Consider the following 19,991-nt stretch of genomic DNA (forward strand, 5'->3'; position numbering starts at 1 on the left):
GCATGTGGCAGATCCCTCTCTCACGTGTCCTTTCCGAACAAACACCGGCGCTAACTTCTTACATACTTACCTCGGCTTTCCACATTGCTAGAGTACAATCACGGTTGTATTTAAAGGCTAGATCGATTCCGCAGAGGATGTCTACGTAGATGCATACACAGATGTCTCTCAACAGTCATTCCTTCACTCCCAATCCATCTTAGCGACATACGCCATGATATCCGATTCTATCCTCTCCCGGACCAGATCACCGCGACCGGCCGCAATCTGCAGTACAGCTCGATTTAACGGTGAAGATCCTAGTATATCCACATGATCCGCGCTGTGTCCATCAGCAATGTCTTAGTTGTGTTCCAGATGTAACATACGTCAAAGCACCACCCCGAAGGTCGAGTGTCTGCGGTGAATGGCGATATTCTGTCACAAGTCAGTTTTGGCTCATCTATCATACCCCATTCCTCCCTCCTACACACATCTTAATACGAGTAATCGAACGATATTGTCTTCACTCGAGTAACAGATCTTCCTGTCGCGTGGGGACAGCCGGAATTCTTGGTCTCAAGGGTACGATCTAAACTGGTGATGTGATCGGGCCGTTGCGGCGAAACAAAGTCTCACCTTGGGTAATCACTTCAATCCCAGATGGGTTCCACTTTGTCTTCCCTTTCCACCCTTTAACACACATGGAACCCAGGGACAAGACCGATATGGTACCGTCCCCATCTCCGAATTTCACTCCACTTCGCACCTCCGGTCTAGAGCCTTTCACATTCACCGCAGCATCAATCCAATTCTTCCTCGCCATGGGGAAATTGACGGTGGAGCCTGTGGTGGAGGCGTTGTCGCACGAGTTGGAAGGGTCTGATGCATCGCACTGGTCAAGTCAATGCTGCTTCACCGGTCATTACCAAAGTCCCAAATGTGTCATTCATATGCAAATTCTGAGACTCACCATGGCGTCAGAATTTTCCGCATCCGATCGTGTGTCGTCATATTCGTAGTCTCCCTGCATGTACCAGTATGACCGCTGTTCTTCAGCTATCACCTGACAGTAGGATAAAGGGGAATACCTCAGTTTGCTTGCCGTGTCCGTAAAGACAGTAAATCTTCATCGACGGTGCATCTGGAAGTCTGTCATCAACCCAGCATCCTCCTCCTAGAGGAAGCCAAGACCTACCGAACCTCAAGGGGATTAGACCACTGATGGTAAGCACTGCCGAGTAGGGTGGATTCACTCACCTTTCTATGATCCTCATCGTTGGCTTTCAGTCGGGCTTCATTAGTCTCAAAACCGTAAGAATAATTACTCTCCATCATCCGTTGAAACGTCGCTGGCGTGTGCATCAACACATATGCCGAAGCTTCCTCGATCGTCAAGTTCGGCCAGACGGTACCTCGGTCAAGGTGATGTTCGTCGGGCGGGACCTCTGGATGGCGGAAAGAAAGGAATCTCCCATGGGTATCTGTGGCATTTTCGGGGTCATCCTAAACGTCAGATGATGCTTGTCCACGGGCGAGACGGGAGAAGTTACAGGAGCCGACTCATTCGTGCCCCAGATGCGATTGCCACCCTGGGAGTAGTTAGCAACGTTGGGGCACCTGCACCGATGAGATACTCACCTTGACCCACATCGAGCTAGACCCCGGCCAACGACGAAACAACTTTGCGCGCTCTTTCCTCGAGAAGAACTGAAAGGGTCAATGACATCTCGAGAATAGAGGTTACAGAGAAGAGGGGGCCCTGATGGACAGACCTTTTCCAACACCCAAGATCCTGCAGGATGCTATTCGGTCAGATGAAACAGCCGTACAAGGAATAGATTGTACTGACAAGTTCAACAGTATCCCTCATCTCACCTGAGAGAAAAGCAGTCATTGCTTTTGAGACACCTAGGATCGTCAGTGCCAGCCCACAGAAACGACGAACGAAGAAGACCGACCCAAGAGAGTTCCAGCGACGTTGGCCCAGGCTTCTATATGCTCCTCGACCCACTTTGGTCCGGCTCCACCACCAAACCCGTGTTTATCAGGTTGTGCTTCCACCCATTTGAGGCTGATTGTTTAGCTGATGCCTGAGGTGCATTGATTGAAAGACCCACAAGTACTGATGAGGGGGAAGACTGCTTCAGCGCTCATCTCATAATTAATGACCAACCTACGAGGACGACCGTGCCACCCATTCTATTCGTCAGTCACTGTACACACGAGATATAGGCGGACGGACGAGTGAGAACACAAAACCACTTTCTTCCCACTATGTCGCTTGTAAAGTTCAATCTTCGACTTCAGTCTACTGAAGAAGGAATCTCTTATCTCAAGATTATAATAAGCCAATCGCCTCGTACGTCAACAACACCAGTCAGGTGGACTACGGGTTAGTCACCCACCAGTCATAAGCCGCCATGTCCATAGAATTCGTGTCATATCCCAAGGTAGCAAGGTTTTCAACTATCTTCTGCCAGATCCAATATCCCTGTATAAACTCGGACTGTTGCTCAGCTCATCTACCCCAGCTACCAGTTGGACTGACAGCTGCATCCAATCCTTGAGCCGCGCGGACTTTATATCCGGGTGGATCTAAGCCTGTCTCGGGATCTATGCTTAAAGCTTGTAACCATCGCTCCCTTCAATCAGCACATTAATCAAGCTGTGAGATAAAAAAGGAAGAAATGCGGATAACTCACTTATTCGATACCACAGCCTTCATTGTGAGTAGATCATAAGCTAGCAAGAGCGATAGCTCACCCTGATCATAGTGGTCGTGCCCTATCACATCAGCTGACGTCGTCGCAAAGATTAGAGACAAACTAACCCATAGTCTCTTCCTGAAGAAACCCCTAGCGACGGATTCCGTGCTCCAACTTTCCAAGCCGGTCGATACAATTCCAGGTATCAAAATGACCGGGTGTTCTTTACGCAGATCATAGACCGCTGCGAGTTCGTCTCCGACTGTGAAGTCGCGACTTTCCAACGCTTTTCTGGCATCTTCCCATCAGCCCTTCTATATTGCACTGATATCAGAGGCAGGGATGAAGTGTTGCAAAAATCTCACTCTCAATTACTGTAAGGTTTGATACCAGTTCTCGTACGTCGTATGGATTTGGAACGGACGCCCATAATTCTGCGATATCTCCTCTGCGATCTCAGTTGATCCAGCTGACACAGATATAGAAAAGAACTTACTGAATTTCAGACAACTTCATATCTCTCATCACCCATACAACTGCAATCGCTCCGAACAAAACTCCTCTGACATGTCTCAGCAATTCTCTTATTTTGATCGAGGAGGCATCTCACAGAGGGAAGAAGAACTAAGAAGAGTTAGCTCGACATAGTGCATTCGTTATCCAAGGGATGACTACCCACCTTTCGACCGAACACCCATGACGCCCAAGTCCGAGGTGCGGCACCATCGGAGTGTTGAAAAAAACTCGATTCGCTCAAATCTAATCTTCAGCTCCTTCGATCATAGCGTTGAGAACCACGAACCTATCTCGTCTAATGGTGTTCCAGGTGCTACTGGTCAGTTTGAAATGAGTGACAATGTTGATCAGACCTAGTATCTGGTACGTCAGGAGCACGCTTCGCTGCTCTGGATTTTGTACTTACTTTATACAACCCGTCTCTCTATACATCAGTTCTTCCCTTGGTAAAAGAATAGGAAAACATGCCTTCTTCTTGAGCTTGACGCTCACTTCTTCGGGTACGCCCTTGAAACTGATCTTCCTGTTCATGCGCTGCCGAAGACGCTTCGAACCCTTCGGGCTTCCTCTCTCTGATCTTGCAGACGATTCAGCGTCGACTTTCATGTCTACATCGCTCGTTTCGTGCTCTTTGTGCTTGCCTTTAGTCATGTTATTCGAGACAAAGCATGAGTGATACATCAAAAAGTCCCAGTGTTGTGAGAGACAAGTGTCGGGTGATGACGTCGAGAGTGGCACTTGGAATTCGTGGCACTTTTTCTGCTTTTGTCACGGACCACGAAAGAGTCGGTGCGAGCCTGACGAAACGCCAAGGGATGGTACATGAATGATGCCAAGCGGCCTGAACGACCAGTGGTGATGAAGAAAAGTATCAGCCATCAGAAGAGACTCAAACAGTTATGACATGTACCTTTTTATCATATTGGGGTTGCATGTGGTCAGGACTATTTTAGGTCGCTAATCCCCTAGAAATCCGCGTCATTATCTTCCTCAGAGTTCAGATAAGTCTCCCTATGTCGCGTTGGTGAGCTTATGGATATCATGCTACCTCTTTCCAACCTGTCTCAATCCTCAGACCCATTCTTGCTCTCATCTTCATGGTTGGTAAGGTCTGCTTCCCGCTTCTCATCATTGTACTCATCTTCCACAGTATCTGAATGCCGGTCCCAATACTTTCTTTGGGGCAATAGGATTTCCCAGATTCGTTGGTACTCCTCATCCTCTTCTTTATCCCCATAGCCCACATGTTTCATGCTGATCTGAATCTCTGTACTAGTATCGACATCTCCCCCTCCATTTGTCTGCACCTGTCACGAACTACGTCGCGACACCTCGATTACTCCACCAACAATGACCCTCCTTTGGCCATCAAAACCCCATCACGCCTTAACCTCTTTACTCTACACGTAACTCAGGACTTCTGACACCAAGTACGGCGAAGTTAGACGGAGTTAGGCTAAGTAGGGACAATGGGAGCAGAAGTGCGGCGATGTTAGGCGGAGTTAGTCTAAGTAGGGACAATGGGAGCAGAAGTACGGCGATGTTAGACGGAGTTAGGCTAAGTAGGGACAATGGGAGCAGAAGTGCGGCGATGTTAGGCGGAGTTAGTCTAAGTAGGGACAATGGGAGCAGAAGTACGGCGATGTTAGGCGGAGTTAGGCTAAGTAGGGACAATGGGAGCAGAAGTGCGGCGATGTTAGGCGGAGTTAGTCGAAGGAGGAAGAGGATGGCCGAGGGCTCGGGGAAGTTGGACGAAGTGCGTTGAAGTACGTCAAAGCGCGAGAGGGTTGGATGAACGTCTAGGAGGAGTAGATAATATTAGCTGAGAAGATCGCTGAAGTTCTTCAGCGATCCTTGATTGTTGTCAGTAGTGAAAGACAGATAGAGATAGCTATAAATCAAGATACATCGTCATCAGTAGAACAAAACCCTAGTTAGAGTAACTACGCCGAAGTACGCCGTAGTTACACCCCTTTCGACGTCTGCGCCCTCCTGGTTGGGTGAGACATCGACTCAGAGCGTGAAGTTAGCCGAGGTTCGTCGACCGTCGGTCTATTAAGAAATAGTTGTTCGACGGCCGTGACAGTATCAAGGATCGCTCTTACCGACGACCCGTGCGAACCTCGGAGAAGTACAAAGATAATATGGAACCAGAAAGAAGAATTACACGAGGGATGAGTAGGGATGGAGACAGGATGGAGGAGAACGAGAGGAGAGCATTGGAGGAGCTTAGCAGAGCAATGGGACAGGACCTTGGAGTGGAGGATAGTGTGGGGGGATCAATTCAAGGAGATGAGTTCGTTCCACCGGTGCCTTCTAACCCTCCTTCTCCTCCGCCTAATGCTCTCCCACCTGCGGGATCCCCACTTGGATCAGACCAAACCCCACGCCCAAGAGAAAACACTGGAAGTACGGCGAACTTGGGAGAAGAAGGAACACAAGGGGTGGTGTTGGCCCTGATGCAGATGGTGGCGAATATGAACAAAGACATGATGGAGGAGAGAAGGCGTAGGGAGGAATGGGAACAGAGAAGAGAAAGGGATACAGTGGGCGGGATTGCAGAAGGGATATCAGAAGGAGTGAGGTACGCCATGGGACGGCAAACTTCGGCGACCCCAAGCGTAGTGGGCGAACAACGGAAGGGGATAAAGCTACCTAACCCAGACCTCTGGAGAGGAGATCGGAACAAGTTAACCGCCTTTCTGTCTGAGTGCGACGTACATTTCGAATTGAACTCTCATCTTTTCCCCGACGACACTAAGAGAGTCTTTTTCATGATCTCTCATCTACGCGAAACACCTCTTCTTGCAGTGCAGCCCGATCTATCCAAAAGACCTCTTCCTGAGTACCTCACGACACACGATCAGTTCATTAAGTACCTCAAGACTAACTTTGGTGATCCAGACGAAGAAGGAACTGCGGCCCGACAACTTAACGACCTCAAGCAAACCGGGTCTGCTTCGGACTACTTCTCCGCCTTCCAGCGACATGTTGCGATTCTTAAGTGGTCTGATGATGGAAACCTAGTTGACCGAGCCAAGAAAGGACTAAAATCGCACCTTCTAGATGAAATTGCAAGACACGGTAGATCGTTTGGGACTGTGAAAGAGCTATTGGAGTTTGTGATTCCCTTGGACAACCGCCTGTGGAGGAGACAAGTGGAGAAGGAGGCAGAGAGGAAAAGGGAAGGAGGGATAAGGACAACGACAGTGGTGGAAAGTCAGAGGACGGAGAAGAAAGAAGAGAAGAAATGGGAAAAGGGGCAACCTTCGGCGCAGGGTGGTGTCCAGGCGGCTATGATGTCGACGGTGGTAAAGAGTACACCACCAAACATCGACGAAGTAAGATGGCCTAGGCCGAGCTCCGATCTGAGGGAGACAAGGAGGAAGGAGGGGAAGTGTACCGAGTGTGGTGAAGCAGGACATTGGCTGAAGGAATGCCCTGTAAGGGAGGCTAAGGTTAAGGTTGGACTGTTGCCTCCATGGGGGGGGAAGTTCGGAGAACGTGGTGGAGGATCGGGAGGGAACGCAGTACCTCTCGGACAGAGGAGGAACTTGAATGCGGTTGGAGGAGAAGTAGATTTGGAAGAGGACCAGGGAAAAGAAGAGGACCTGTCGCAGTAGGCGAGGCTCGGCGGGTCCGCCATATTCTCTCGGCCACCATTCCCAAACCCATAAAAGAAACACAGCTGATGGAGCCAGAGGATTGTGAATACAAAAATACACCACTCAGTACCCCTTGTTCATGCAATGTCGATAATCATCTCCTCATCCCTTCCGTTTCCAGAGATCAACCTAAATCGGACATTTTCATTAATGGAATAAAGCTAACTACGCTCTGGGACACTGGAGCTACTTGTTCATATATAAGCCCTAGGGCGGCAGCGAAGATAGGTGTAGAAAAGAGGCGATATCAGGTGAGCGTACCCGTTCACATGTTCGACGGCTCGGTGAGTGTCGCTGGACCCATCACCGAGTTTGTCGAAGTCGGATTTAGTTTGACGAAGGACGCCGAAGTGCGATCTGTTTGTCTCGATGTAACAACGCTCTGCGACGCAGATGTTGTGATAGGGTGGGATTGGATGAGGAAGGAAGGGGTTGTCCTTGATGGAAGAGACAACTCGGTGAAATTTCCCATCCCAACCCCACCAAGTGCGGCGAAGTTAGCGGCCATAGGGCTGCCGACTCCGACGGACGCGATAGACCTCCGCGGCGAAGATGAGCTTGAAGAGCTGAGCCCGGAGGAACAAGACGAGTTGTTCCAGGTAGTTCCTGAACAATACCACCAGTACATTGACGTTTTTAATCCGAAGAAGGGAGGAGAGACCCTTCCCCCTTCAAGGTCCTACGATTTGAAGTTTGAGCTTAAGGAGGGGGCGAACCTTAAGGTCGCCTCCCTCTATGCTCAAGGAGAAGATCAGAGACGCGCGCTGAGAGACATACTAGATCGCGAAATCGCCGCTGGCCGAATTCGGGCAAGTAACTCGCCATACGGCTCACCAATGTTTATGATACCGAAGAAAGCCGAAGGACAATGGCGAATGGTCATCGACTATCGAAAACTGAACGAAGCGACCATACCAGATGCCTACCCTCTCCCTCTAATAGGTCAAATTACTGAGGAACTTGGAAAAGCAAGGTATTTCAGCAAACTAGATCTAATTGGAGCATACCAATTGTTGAGGGTGACAGAGGGACATGAACACCTGACGGCGTTCAGGACACAGTATGGTATGTTTGAATCTCTGGTTGTTCGTGATGGGCTGCGAAACGCCCCCGCGGTCTTCCAACACTTCCTAAATGAGGTGTTTAGAGAGCTACTAGGGAATGGAGTCGTGGTCTACATTGACGATATCCTCATTTATGGGAATACGTTGGAGGAATTACGAGGAACTACGGCGAAGGTCTTTGAGGTACTGCGGAAGGCGAGCCTGTACGTGAAAGCTAGTAAGTGCGAGTTCGAAAGAGATTCGGTGGTGTTTCTGGGTTTCGTGGTATCCTCTAAAGGTGTATCGGTGAACCCAGAATACATTGATGCCATCACTTCCTTCCCACGTCCTAAGAATCTACGAGAGTCAAGGGGATTCATTGGAGTTGTAAGCTACTACAGGCGCTTTGTCCCCAACTTCTCGAAGATTGCTAGACCTATCAATGACTTGACAAGGAAGGAGGTACCATTTGTATGGGGAGTCGAACAGGAGTCAGCCTTCAAAGAGTTGAAGGCTAGGATGTGTACTGCGCCGGTGTTAGCCCATTTTGACCCTACATTGAAGACGATATTACAGACAGATGCGTCGTTCTTCGGCTGGGGGTTCATAATTTCGCAGATCAACACGGCTGGTCAAGAACACCCGGTAGCTATTGAGTCTGGTGCTTTCAACACAGCTCAACTGAATTATACGGTAGGAGAAAAGGAGTTCCTCGCTGTAGTGGAGGGTTTCAGAAGAAGGAGACACTTATTATTGCAGGTAGAAACCACAGTACTTACCGACCATCTAAACCTTACCTACTGGATGGAACCGAAACAACTCAGTCCTCGGCAAGGTAGGTGGGTAGAGGAGCTAGCTAACTTCAGGTTTAAAATGGTTTATCGACCAGGAACCCAGGCAAGTCTTCCAGATGGATTATCTAGACGGGCGGACTATCATTCCGGGAAAGGAAGTACCATGGTACAAGAGAGCAACCTTATCCAAGGTCTGCCGAAGTTCGACGAAGTTGACGCCACCACGTCGGAGTTGCGTCACCTCCTTCGAGCATTGCAAGGGACAAGGGAGGTAAAGGAAAATGATCTTGTGGACCCTATGGATCTAGTACTTGGAGTTCAGGAGGACGAAGACATAGAAGGGGTCAGAGAAGAATTATTAGGAGTCGTTTGCGCTGAGTGTTCTCATCCTACGTGTAACGATAACGTGCAGGAACCAGGATCAATCACCGAACTACGCCGTAGTTCGCGGTCTCCTCTAATCCTTCGTGGGGGGTGGAACTCAAGAGGTTTCCTCACATTCGACGATCGCATTTATGTGCCGAACTACGCCGATGCTAGGCTGAAGATCATGAAGATGCGACATGACTCAGCCTTGGCCGGTCATCCAGGTTCGGCGAAGACCCTTGAACTAGTCCTGAGGGATTATGTCTGGATTGGAGTAAGGAAGGATGTCGAAGATTATGTTGCTGGATGCGCGGTATGTCAGAGAGCGAAGACTAACAGGCAGAAACCTCATGGGGAGCTTAAACCACTGGAGGTAGCTACGAAACCTTGGTCTAGCATCTCGATGGATTTTATCGAGGAGCTGCCAAATTCCCATGGATATAATTCCATCCTGGTAGTGGTGGATCGGTTGACCAAATGGGCCATTTTTATCCCGACTACGACGAAGTTAACCGCAGCCGGCCTATCAGAGTTGATATTGGACTATGTGGTGGCCCAGCATGGGTTGCCAGAGAATATAGTATCGGACAGGGGATCGAAGTTTACCTCCAAGTTCTGGAAGAATTTGACCGATAGTCTCGGAATAAGACTACATCTCTCTACTGCATATCATCCACAGACTGACGGACAGACCGAACGAACCAACCAGTCTTTGGAACTGTATCTTCGAATCTTCACCTCCTATCAGCAGAACGACTGGTCAAAGCTACTCGCTCGAGCTAGCTTTGCTTACAACAACACCCAGCACTCTGCGATAAACAAAACCCCATTCTATGCGAACTATGGATATCACCCTCGTTGGGCTGAAGAGATAAAGGCTAGCGAGGTCGAAGTGCCCGCTGCTACGGTGGTGGTAAAAGACTTGACTGAAATACACAAAGATTGTATCGAAGGAATTGAGAAAGCTAATGAGAGGTACGCCGAAGGATACAATAGGAAACACCGGGCTACGCCGAACTTCGTGGAAGGAGACCTAGTGATGCTGTCGTTAGAGAATATTAAGACGAAGAGACCAATGAAGAAGTTAGATGTTAAGCAAAGTGGGCCGTACAAAGTAGTACGGCAGGTGGGTTCTCATGCTTGTAAATTGGAACTACCAGGAACGATGGCAGGTATCCATGACGTATTCCATGTCTCCTTGCTCCGTCCTTATCATCCTCCAGTATTCCCTGGTCAGCAAGCTGAACCACCTGGCCCAGTAGAGGTAGACAATGTGGGAGAGTCTTGGGAGGTAAAGGATATTGTGGACTCTAGAGTAAATAAGAGGTCAGGAAAGTTAGAGTACTTGGTGGAGTGGTTAGGTTACGAAGGAACAGACGATTCAGTATCATGGGAACCAGTGGAGAACGTCGATGGAGCTGATGACATATTGGCGAAGTTCCACGAACTTCACCCTACTAAGCCGAAGGAAGGGCGACTGCGAAGGGCTAGGAGATAGAACGTACTGCATACAACATAGGATTACAGCTACGTACCGCTCACTTGTCCTTACTCTTACCCTTACCTTTTCCTTTTCCTTTCTCCTTCGATCTACTCGGTCCCGCGGGATTGGTGTGGAGGCTACCGATGACCGAAGGTAGATCGAGAGTCTCAGACGGGAACGCAGTAGAGAGAGAAGCATTCCATGCCCGATTCATAGCCCCGAAGAAGTCACCGAAGTCCTGGACATCTCGAGCAGCTTGCATGCTTGGAGTCCTCCACAGAGAACGTATGGTCCGTAGACACTCGAAGGGAAGACTGAGGAGGTCGAGAGCAGTCTGGGCGGAAGCTGGGACACGAGAACTACTACGGCGACCTAACCAGTCAAGGGACGGTGGTGGCTCATACGCCATAGGAGTGACTAGGAAGGGGGTGTCGAACAGTCTTCGGCGAACATCGGCTATCTCAGTAAGGCTTCGGCGAGAGACGTCCGCTAACCTCGTCCTTGCTCCGTCGTCCAGAGCCCCAGTGTTGACTGCATCTACTAACGCCGCAGTGAGATTGTTTAAAGCGTTAGCTTGACGAGAAGAGAAGTCAAGCAGGAGAGATGTATCATTTCGGGCGGCCTCGAGCTGAGTAGTGAGACCGAGGACGAGAGAACGATAAGTGGCGAATTCCTTTTCGTCCTCAGGAATACGGACGTCCAGGGAGATACGAGGGTGGACGAGGGACAACCGGGGAGCAGAGGGACCAGCACGCTGAGTATCTTCACCTTCCACATCACCATCATTGAAGGCAACCTCCTTCTCTTTAGATTTCCCTTTTGATTTCTTTAAAGAAGACTTCGGTGTCTTCTGGGAAGCAGAGGGAGGGGTGACGGGAGGGGCCGCCGAAGTGGCCGGAGGAACAGAAGGACGCCGACTTCGGGTGCTGTGAGCCGGAGGAGAAGCTACCACTGGAGAGGACGGACGTGGCGCCGAAGGACGAGAGGCCGAAGGAGCAGAGGCCGAAGGACGGCGAGAAGACGAAGGAGGAACAGCCGGGAGACGTGATGGGCCGGCCACAGGAGCGAAGGGCGACGGCGACGGAGGCGACGGGCGGAGGTCCGGCGAAGTACGGCGAACCGACCGGAGAGACGAAGACGGTACCCGCGAACGGGGGACAGACGCTGGAGTCTGGGGAGGGGGGAGAGGAGAAGCGTCGAAGGGACGGGGCGGGATGTCCCGGGCAGAGGAAACGGGACAGAAGGAGCAGGGGCCAGACGTGCATGAAGCACAACGGAGGGCCTTGTTGTGTGGCCTGACTGCCTTGAGGCAGGGCCAGTTTGGACGATTATACGTGATAATCTCACGTCTACTAATTAGCAGGAGTAACTTCGGCGTAGTACGAATAGGTGGACTCACCGGCAACGATCACACGCTTCGTCAACACCAACCGCGATCCAACGACCAGGCTCGGACTTCATCTTCTCCCACAAGTACTCTTCTTCCCGCAGTGATCTCTTCACCCGTTTGGGCGAAGGCTCCCCTCTGGGAGAAGGGGGGGGAGCAGCGACGGGGGCGGCGGCAGCAGGACCGGCGGCGGCAGCAGGAGCGATGGCGGCGGCAGGGCGGGCGGCGGCAGCAGCGGCGGCAGCGGCGATGGCGTTGGGGGGGGGGAGAACCCCGGAAGAGGAAGAAGCAGAGGAAGAAGAAGAAGAGGAAGAAGAAGAAGAGGAGAGGGAACGGCGTCGTTTCTGGCCCACAATTTGAGCAGGGGGAGGGGCAGGAGCGGCTGCGAGTTAGCAATGTCTTGAAGAGCCAAAGAACAGATAAACAAGGCCAAGTTCGGCGAAGGTGTGAGAGGTTGGACGAAGAACTCACGCTCAGGACTATCTACGTTGTTGTCCTCTACACTAACCGCCACCATATCATCATCCGAGTGTTCCTCTAACTCGGTTTCACCCTCCGACACGATTCTATCATCCTCATCACTATAATCACCCCCTTTTCCTTCGAAGTCTGACTGATCGTCCGACTCCAAACCACTGAGCGACTCCTGGTCGGAGGAGGACGGAGACTCACCAGGACGAAAGGCGGGCGTCCTGCGGCGAGGACTGGCGGCAGGAGGGGAAGCAGAGCGAGGACCAGGAGGAGGAGAAGCAGAGGGAGAACCAGCGGGAGGACCGGCGGGAGGAGAAGCGGAGCGAGGAGGCGGGACATCGCCAGACGGCTCCCCCAAAGAGAGGGTGCCGAGGCCGAGGGAGGAGACTTGGCGAGATCTGTCGCCGAAGGAAACTGAACATCAGCCAAGTCCGGCGAAGTAAGGTAAGTGTCGAGGAATAACTCACGAGCAGACGACACCATACCACCAAAGTTCCTCATGGCGGCGAAAGGGTTAGAGGTGGGAGTAGGAGGGGCCATGACGTTAAAAATACTTAAAGAAATAAAAGATGATTCAAGGTAACAAATCTGTTTTCTAGGTAAGAGAGATAGAAAGTTTTGAAAGCAGATGGGAAAAAGAGAGAAGCTCGACGAACTGCTCAGTATTTAGTATAATCAAACCTAAACCCTCGTCGTCAACATGCAGCAAACTTCGCGTTTCATCAACAAAAGGCATCGCAGGGACGATCAAAATTCCCACGCTATAGTGTCTCATCTCAATATAAGCGAGGGTTACTTCGACAAACAACGGTGTTGTTCGGCTGCCATTCAGGAAGCGTGTCTCACCTACAAAAGACACAGGGCTTCTTACGGCAAACCTCGACGAAGTTAGGGGAGTCTCATTGTCGGGTTTTGGAGTGAAAGGAGGCCCAACTACGAAGTGCGGCGCAAAGAGCAGAAGGGTGAAGGATGGTCATGGGGAGGGAGAGAATGGGGGTACTACGCTGCTAAGTTCTCTTGACACGACAGAGGTGTAATCGCTCACGAGGACGTTCGCGGCTAAAGAAGGGGGCGACTGTCACGAACTACGTCGCGACACCTCGATTACTCCACCAACAATGACCCTCCTTTGGCCATCAAAACCCCATCACGCCTTAACCTCTTTACTCTACACGTAACTCAGGACTTCTGACACCAAGTACGGCGAAGTTAGACGGAGTTAGGCTAAGTAGGGACAATGGGAGCAGAAGTGCGGCGATGTTAGGCGGAGTTAGTCTAAGTAGGGACAATGGGAGCAGAAGTACGGCGATGTTAGACGGAGTTAGGCTAAGTAGGGACAATGGGAGCAGAAGTGCGGCGATGTTAGGCGGAGTTAGTCTAAGTAGGGACAATGGGAGCAGAAGTACGGCGATGTTAGGCGGAGTTAGGCTAAGTAGGGACAATGGGAGCAGAAGTGCGGCGATGTTAGGCGGAGTTAGTCGAAGGAGGAAGAGGATGGCCGAGGGCTCGGGGAAGTTGGACGAAGTGCGTTGAAGTACGTCAAAGCGCGAGAGGGTTGGATGAACGTCTAGGAGGAGTAGATAATATTAGCTGAGAAGATCGCTGAAGTTCTTCAGCGATCCTTGATTGTTGTCAGTAGTGAAAGACAGATAGAGATAGCTATAAATCAAGATACATCGTCATCAGTAGAACAAAACCCTAGTTAGAGTAACTACGCCGAAGTACGCCGTAGTTACACCCCTTTCGACGTCTGCGCCCTCCTGGTTGGGTGAGACATCGACTCAGAGCGTGAAGTTAGCCGAGGTTCGTCGACCGTCGGTCTATTAAGAAATAGTTGTTCGACGGCCGTGACAGCACCCCCTGCAGATCCTATTTCATTGCTTCAAGAAGGCTACATTTTTGGAACACGGCACTATGAAAGTCCTTGGCGGGTCTTTTAGAAAGGTTACTCTTGAGACCTTCCTGTTCTATTAATAATGTGCAGTAACTGAGCTGCTCATTGCACCATCCCACTATCTCGACATACTTTCCAACTAATCTTGTCTCCGGTGAGTTAGAACTTTGCGGGAGCTTGCTGAGGATCATTAGTGCCTTCTGACCTTCTACCAGGTAGTGGGTGGCTTGGAATCGCAAGATAGTGAGATCGGTGCACACAGTCTGAATGTGTATTTTGGAAGTGGAAGACGTAGCTTCTTCCGTTGTTTCACCTTTTTGGTAGGAATGTTGAGACATAGTTGATATCAGTGTAAAAGCCTTGAGCTCGATTGTGGATCAGAATGGTAGATGATGGAAGATGAGAGAGTGAGTTGTGGTCTTTTGTAGTCACAAAACTGTTCGGAGTTCTAAATTATTTCGATTACCTCACCCTGTCAGCGAAGGGTGTGCCAGATGGTCCGATGAAGGATGACGGATGAAAGGATGGATAGAGCTATTCACGTCATTCCCCTTCCGACAGGGTCTCTCTTCCTTTGTATTTCATTCAAACGGAGTGCGGAGAGGCGTCATATTCTTCATGATCAGTACAGTCACCGAAACGAAAATCAGGACAAATAGATAGTCATTTGTCGCCTAGGGCGTCCAAGTAAGTCTCTCAGTGACTGTACTTACCTCATTAGAAGGAGGAGCTCACCTTGGAGTCTCAAGGTGGATATCTCACCTATCTAAATGGAAAAGAAGAAGATCAGTCATTGGATCATGAGGATAAGTACGTAATCTACCTTCTCATCGAATGCTATATGACGATTGTAAGTGTCCTTCAAATATGACGGACAGACTTGATGACTAACGACCTACATTGGCGGAAGGGGTCATAATCATACTGTAGTGACGCTTCGGTCGTCGCGGGCCGGTCCTATCGGCTAACAAAGCAGATGGACTCGCTCCAGCGTCACTGGGCAGCTTTCTTGATTGTAGTCATCAACAAGTCAAGTGTGCAATGAAGCAAATGGACAATGTTTCATCAGGGTTATCAAGGACGAAAATCATCACTCGTATCCCAGCTCCCATTTCCCCGTCCTCTTCCTCCTAGTAGCCTGTATGACTCTCCCGATATTCTCGTGTAGTTATCAGCTCCAAAAAAGCTCCTTCATCAGTAAAGTGATCCTCATAATCATCCCGCTCATCATCTGAGTGATCCACGTACTCTACGTGTTCTACCACTATGATCTCCTCCGTAGTGTTGTTACCCCCTTCTATAGCTCTACCCTTTGCCTCCCTCATCTTCACTCTTCTGTCTTGTAGTTGACTGGACAGTTCAGACAGAGCAGTACGGAGCTCCTTGGCATGCTTCCCAGGGAATATGACGCCAAAACCTTCACTTTGAATGAGGCCCAGGCACCAATCACACTCCTCTTCGCACCATGTAATAATGTCCGTTGACGTAGTATTCAATTCCGTGACAGTTTCAATAAAGTCTTCGGGCTCAAAATTTGTTGGGAATTGACGAATAGTAATTTCCGCGTCTTGACCTTCTCGTAGGCAAGAGTCAGCTTGAGCTTTTAGTGTGTGAAGATGTTCAAGCAAAGTGTTCACAGAGATGCTGGAGCCAGAGGAACCACCTTTCCCCATTGAACCGTCTTCTTCGTACGTATGGTCAAACATGCTAAATGTCTGTGTGAATGTTAAGGCTGTCTTTTGAGTTGGAGATGGGAAAGTAGAGATGTGAAAAACTCGCCGTCTTAAGTAGTTGCCAAGTCGGTCGAAGATCAGAGACATGCGACCGTAAGCGAAGTTCGCTTCAGATGGTCATAAGCGAGGAATAATGAAAGGATCAACAGGACCTCACCTCCTGTCCCTTTTGTCAGAAGTTGTGAAAATTCACAGCCCGACCAAGCGATCAAGCAAGGTTCTCGCACGTATCAGGTATCTCCTGTTTCGTCCTTAAATGACACACTTCAATCTGCTGAGAGATGGGATGAATGAAGTGGACGGCTGATCCAAGCGAAATTGTCAACTGCTCGATTGACTATCTCTCGCCTGATACTCTTCAGTTGAGCAGAATGATATGATCGCAACGAGAACAATTGGAGACAGTAAGTGATTTGATTTGGTGAGCGATCATCATGGTCGATCCCCATTCTCCAGGATGATCATGATCTTGATAGCAACGACTATTGTATGCACCAACATGTCTGGGCCTGTCACCTTTGGTTACTTTATGTCCTCCAATCCTCCACTCATTCCGGATCGTTAACCAAGCGTTTCCCCATCTTCAGTTTCACCTTCCTCATTTAAATTGGTGGAATCAAATACCGTGATCAACCTGTCCACTGTCGTTGCTGCCGCTTCCAAAGCCTGTAATTTGCTCCTTTGATAAGCCCTGTATCGTTGTTGGAGTGTAGTATTGAAATGAGTGAGAGAAGCTTGGATCTGTGGGATGACCGACGATATGATGATGCCCTCGGCATCTCTTTCAAAAAGGTCAGTGCCGCTCGCGGACCTTTCGTCACACCATTTGTTAACCTCGGTGATAGTATGTTGTAACTCTTGTGATGATTCCTGAAAGTTTGTGTACAGTTGAGAATCGATCATGAGCATTTGGGTTGGGATCGTGAAGAGGGCTCGAGCTATTTCTGGAGTACGCATCACCTCTCGTTGATACTGAGCGGCAAGTGCAATTAACTGTCTAATTGAATTGACGTATTCTGGGATGGTCATGGTGATTGGGTTGATTTCTCCTGTATTTGATGATGACATGTTGTTATGATACGTTGGATACTTGGCTGTTTGTTTGTCTTGCAAGGAGTAGGTGTCAAGTAGCAGGCAGACGGGTGGGCTTGGACGTTGAGAGAAGTCGTGCATGTAAGCAAAACAAATTGCATGTTTTCTGATGGGGAAAGTGAAATCGGAAGTTGAGAGACGCTTGTTTAGTAAGCGAAGTCGCAATCAATGGATCAACAGGTCTGGAACGCTTTCTGTCGGAGGTCGGGGATCGCTTCATTGGGTTCAAGCGACAAACGAGACATGAGACTGCACATGATGAGTGTCAGTTCCTCCTTTATTGTAGGAACAGGTATCAGACAAACTGTCTCAATGAGCTATGGCAGTGGTGGCATCGAAAAGAAACCTAGTGATGTATGTAATCAATGAGATCTAGTGGGTCATTGAGATCAAGTGATAAAGAAGATGAAAAGAGCACACAAAACATGGTACGTTTGACAAAGTGTCATGGAAGCCGGACTACGTCTATAACGAGAAAACAGAGCCATGTGAGACCGTGGTGATGAGACAGAACTGAAACCAGTGATGGTGGAAGAGCAAAGTAGAATGGATTTGGGAAAGTGATCATGTGGTACGGTACATGGAAATTTGATAGGGGTACTAAGTAGGAGAGCCAGTTGTGACCGTAACGACAATGGCGCACGGAGATGGGAACAAGAAAAGGTACTCTTACTGCACATAGATTCCACTAAGTGAATTGACTCGGAGACCAGCAAAACTGAGCATCACTTCACATGAGTCACAAAACAATCATACCCTTGGTGATATTTCCATCATCAACATCTGTATAAGCAAGGACTGACAAAATCCATCAGAACTCCTACTTTCATCTCTATCATTCAGCTTTTTCCACCCCCGACTCTTTATAAGCCGTCCACGGACTAGATCAGTGACCGGTACTCTCCTCCGGAATCCCCACCATCTATCCAAAAATCCCATCACTGTAATTCAATAAGTACCATTTGAGCATGCTAGTTGTAACGCCGCTTGATAAGCGTCATGTTGTTGTCCGAGAGTGATAAAACGATTGGTGATCTCAGTCCGACAATCATCGGCGAAGGGCGATTGGAAGACTGTTTCTGTTGTTCTTTGAAGTAAAAAAGTGCATGTGTTTTCTTCTTCTTCACACCATTCTCGAACTTCAGTGATCATGTCTTGTAGATGCTTGATCTCTTGATCCAAAATCTGGTGATTGTGAGAAGTCGTGATGACAGTGCTCGAATCGGCCAGAAAAGCCGTACTTTCATGTATTGCCAGAGTTCTAGAGTCTTGTTCTCCTTGTGTGACGTCGTGTTGACATTCAGTGGCATAGTCACTCAAGTCTTTTATGAACCCAATGTAGGATTGAATGGGTAAAACAAATGACTCATCATTGCTCGCCTCTGTTATTGACATGTTGTGGGTGTGACGTTGATAGATATGTTGTAGGTGTGACTTTAATAGATTTGTTGTTGGTTTGACTTTGACGAACGTGTTGTTGTTGTTGTTGTTACTTTGATATGTGTTGTGAAATTGATAGATGTGTCTTTGGCTTATGGTAAGTAAGGGTATTTATCAGTAGGAAGGGTGTTATCAGTAGGCGATTTTAATCATCAGGCCAAGTCGGGATGTAAGGATGAACGGATCAGCAGGCCTAGAACGTCTCCCGTCGGAGGTCTGGGATCAGGGAACCTTTCACAAGAGTTTCAAGCGAGATATGAGATATGACGATCCGCGAAACGATAGTACGGATATAACGAATGAACGGATCAATAGGCCTAGAACGTGTTTTGTCGGAGGTCGAGGATCGGTTAGCCCCTTTCATTAGAACCTCAAGCGATTTACGAGATGTGAAGATCAACGACATGGAACAGCCTGTGTCAATGAGCTATGGCAAAAATAGACGCCATGAGAAATAGACCTAGTGGAAGAGAACTTGTAGGTCACTGGTATCGAATTGAAAAGCATATGCAAATCATGTCATACAACCTACGAGATAATCATGAATCTTCATCATCAACACACCATCAGCATGTACAAGCCGGAAGTGACCAACCTATCAGACCTCCTAAGTTCATCCTCTCCGACGGTGCTGCCTCCTGCCTGCTTGACTGTCACTACGAGTAGTCTGTTCGAGGACCGGTTCAGTGACATCATTCTCCTCCCGAATCTCACCCTCTTCTAAATTTTCCGTCTCCACTATTTCGATCAAAGCATCGACAGTGGCCTCTGCTTCATCCAATGTCTGCCGTTGACACCTCCGGTAATTTCTATTTTGTTGTCGTAGAGTACCAGTCCGAATGGTGAGTTCTCTTTGGAAATTAGTGGAGATTGGTGGTGTGAGAAACGTATTTCCTTCTCTTTCACATAGTTCAATGCACATATCAGTTTCTTCCTCACACCATATGTTGACTTCATCAATTGTGTCTTTTAAGTTGTCCAGGGCTTGGGCGAAATTTGCGTATGTGCGTGATCTGATGGAACGCACCAGGCTAGGCAGAGTCAGTAGATGTTGATATACTTGTTCCCCTTGTGCCAGGTCTTCTTGACATTGAGCGGCACATTCACTCAAAAACGCGATCGAACTGATGTAGTTTCGAACAGGCAAAACGACCGAGTGATTCTCTCCTGTATTTGTACTTGACATGTTCTAGGTATGATTCTGTCAGATATGTATTCATCTTGTGGTGAGCGGGCATATTTATAAACAGAGCGGGTGTGACCAGAAAGCGAATCAAGTCCGATGGATAAGCGAGGTCGTGTCGTATGTATGGAAAGATAGATCAGCAGGGCTAGAACGTCGCCCGGTCAAAGGCTAAGATCCTTTTATCAGTCTCAAGCGAGATACGAAACCCGATTTAAACGAGCGTGTTTTCTCCTC

At 49.0% G+C, this 19,991-nt stretch overlaps 7 protein-coding genes across 7 annotated transcripts; 1 reads left to right on the forward strand and 6 right to left on the reverse strand.

Moving 5' to 3' along the window:
- Positions 1-183: 183 nt before the first annotated feature.
- Positions 184-3,854, reverse strand: TREMEDRAFT_68093 (uncharacterized protein; the record flags this gene model as incomplete). The annotated part of the gene is made up of 23 exons (XM_007003623.1): positions 184-322; positions 369-417; positions 619-874; positions 953-1,027; positions 1,071-1,131; positions 1,178-1,200; positions 1,240-1,485; positions 1,533-1,571; positions 1,621-1,689; positions 1,755-1,784; positions 1,832-1,890; positions 1,941-2,053; positions 2,152-2,181; positions 2,225-2,338; positions 2,388-2,488; positions 2,531-2,624; positions 2,685-2,701; positions 2,792-2,985; positions 3,053-3,135; positions 3,196-3,197; positions 3,367-3,446; positions 3,490-3,516; positions 3,617-3,854. 23 exons carry the CDS (start codon positions 3,852-3,854, stop codon positions 184-186), a joined length of 2,139 nt encoding a protein of 712 aa, XP_007003685.1.
- Positions 3,855-5,347: 1,493 nt separating this feature from the next.
- TREMEDRAFT_61003 (uncharacterized protein) lies at positions 5,348-6,826 on the forward strand (the record flags this gene model as incomplete). Its single annotated transcript, XM_007003401.1, has 2 exons — positions 5,348-5,749; positions 6,428-6,826. The coding sequence occupies 2 exons, from the start codon at positions 5,348-5,350 to the stop codon at positions 6,824-6,826; spliced, it is 801 nt and encodes a 266-aa protein (XP_007003463.1).
- A 4,411-nt stretch (positions 6,827-11,237) lies between these two features.
- Positions 11,238-12,952, reverse strand: TREMEDRAFT_61005 (uncharacterized protein; the record flags this gene model as incomplete). Its single annotated transcript, XM_007003402.1, has 6 exons — positions 11,238-11,308; positions 11,335-11,903; positions 11,954-12,323; positions 12,413-12,550; positions 12,614-12,826; positions 12,880-12,952. The coding sequence occupies 6 exons, from the start codon at positions 12,950-12,952 to the stop codon at positions 11,238-11,240; spliced, it is 1,434 nt and encodes a 477-aa protein (XP_007003464.1).
- A 1,935-nt stretch (positions 12,953-14,887) lies between these two features.
- On the reverse strand, positions 14,888-16,012 carry TREMEDRAFT_61006 (uncharacterized protein; the record flags this gene model as incomplete). Its single annotated transcript, XM_007003403.1, has 3 exons — positions 14,888-14,920; positions 15,206-15,314; positions 15,555-16,012. 3 exons carry the CDS (start codon positions 16,010-16,012, stop codon positions 14,888-14,890), a joined length of 600 nt encoding a protein of 199 aa, XP_007003465.1.
- A 588-nt stretch (positions 16,013-16,600) lies between these two features.
- Positions 16,601-17,107, reverse strand: TREMEDRAFT_61007 (uncharacterized protein; the record flags this gene model as incomplete). Its single annotated transcript, XM_007003404.1, has 1 exon — positions 16,601-17,107. The coding sequence occupies one exon, from the start codon at positions 17,105-17,107 to the stop codon at positions 16,601-16,603; it is 507 nt and encodes a 168-aa protein (XP_007003466.1).
- A 972-nt stretch (positions 17,108-18,079) lies between these two features.
- TREMEDRAFT_61008 (uncharacterized protein) lies at positions 18,080-18,526 on the reverse strand (the record flags this gene model as incomplete). The annotated part of the gene is made up of 1 exon (XM_007003405.1): positions 18,080-18,526. One exon carries the CDS (start codon positions 18,524-18,526, stop codon positions 18,080-18,082), a length of 447 nt encoding a protein of 148 aa, XP_007003467.1.
- A 658-nt stretch (positions 18,527-19,184) lies between these two features.
- Positions 19,185-19,757, reverse strand: TREMEDRAFT_61009 (uncharacterized protein; the record flags this gene model as incomplete). The annotated part of the gene is made up of 1 exon (XM_007003406.1): positions 19,185-19,757. The coding sequence occupies one exon, from the start codon at positions 19,755-19,757 to the stop codon at positions 19,185-19,187; it is 573 nt and encodes a 190-aa protein (XP_007003468.1).
- Between the last annotated feature and the right edge of the window lie 234 nt (positions 19,758-19,991).

This window comes from Tremella mesenterica (assembly GCF_000271645.1).
Source record: "Tremella mesenterica DSM 1558 unplaced genomic scaffold TREMEscaffold_3, whole genome shotgun sequence".
Taxonomy (NCBI): Eukaryota; Fungi; Basidiomycota; class Tremellomycetes; order Tremellales; family Tremellaceae; genus Tremella; species Tremella mesenterica.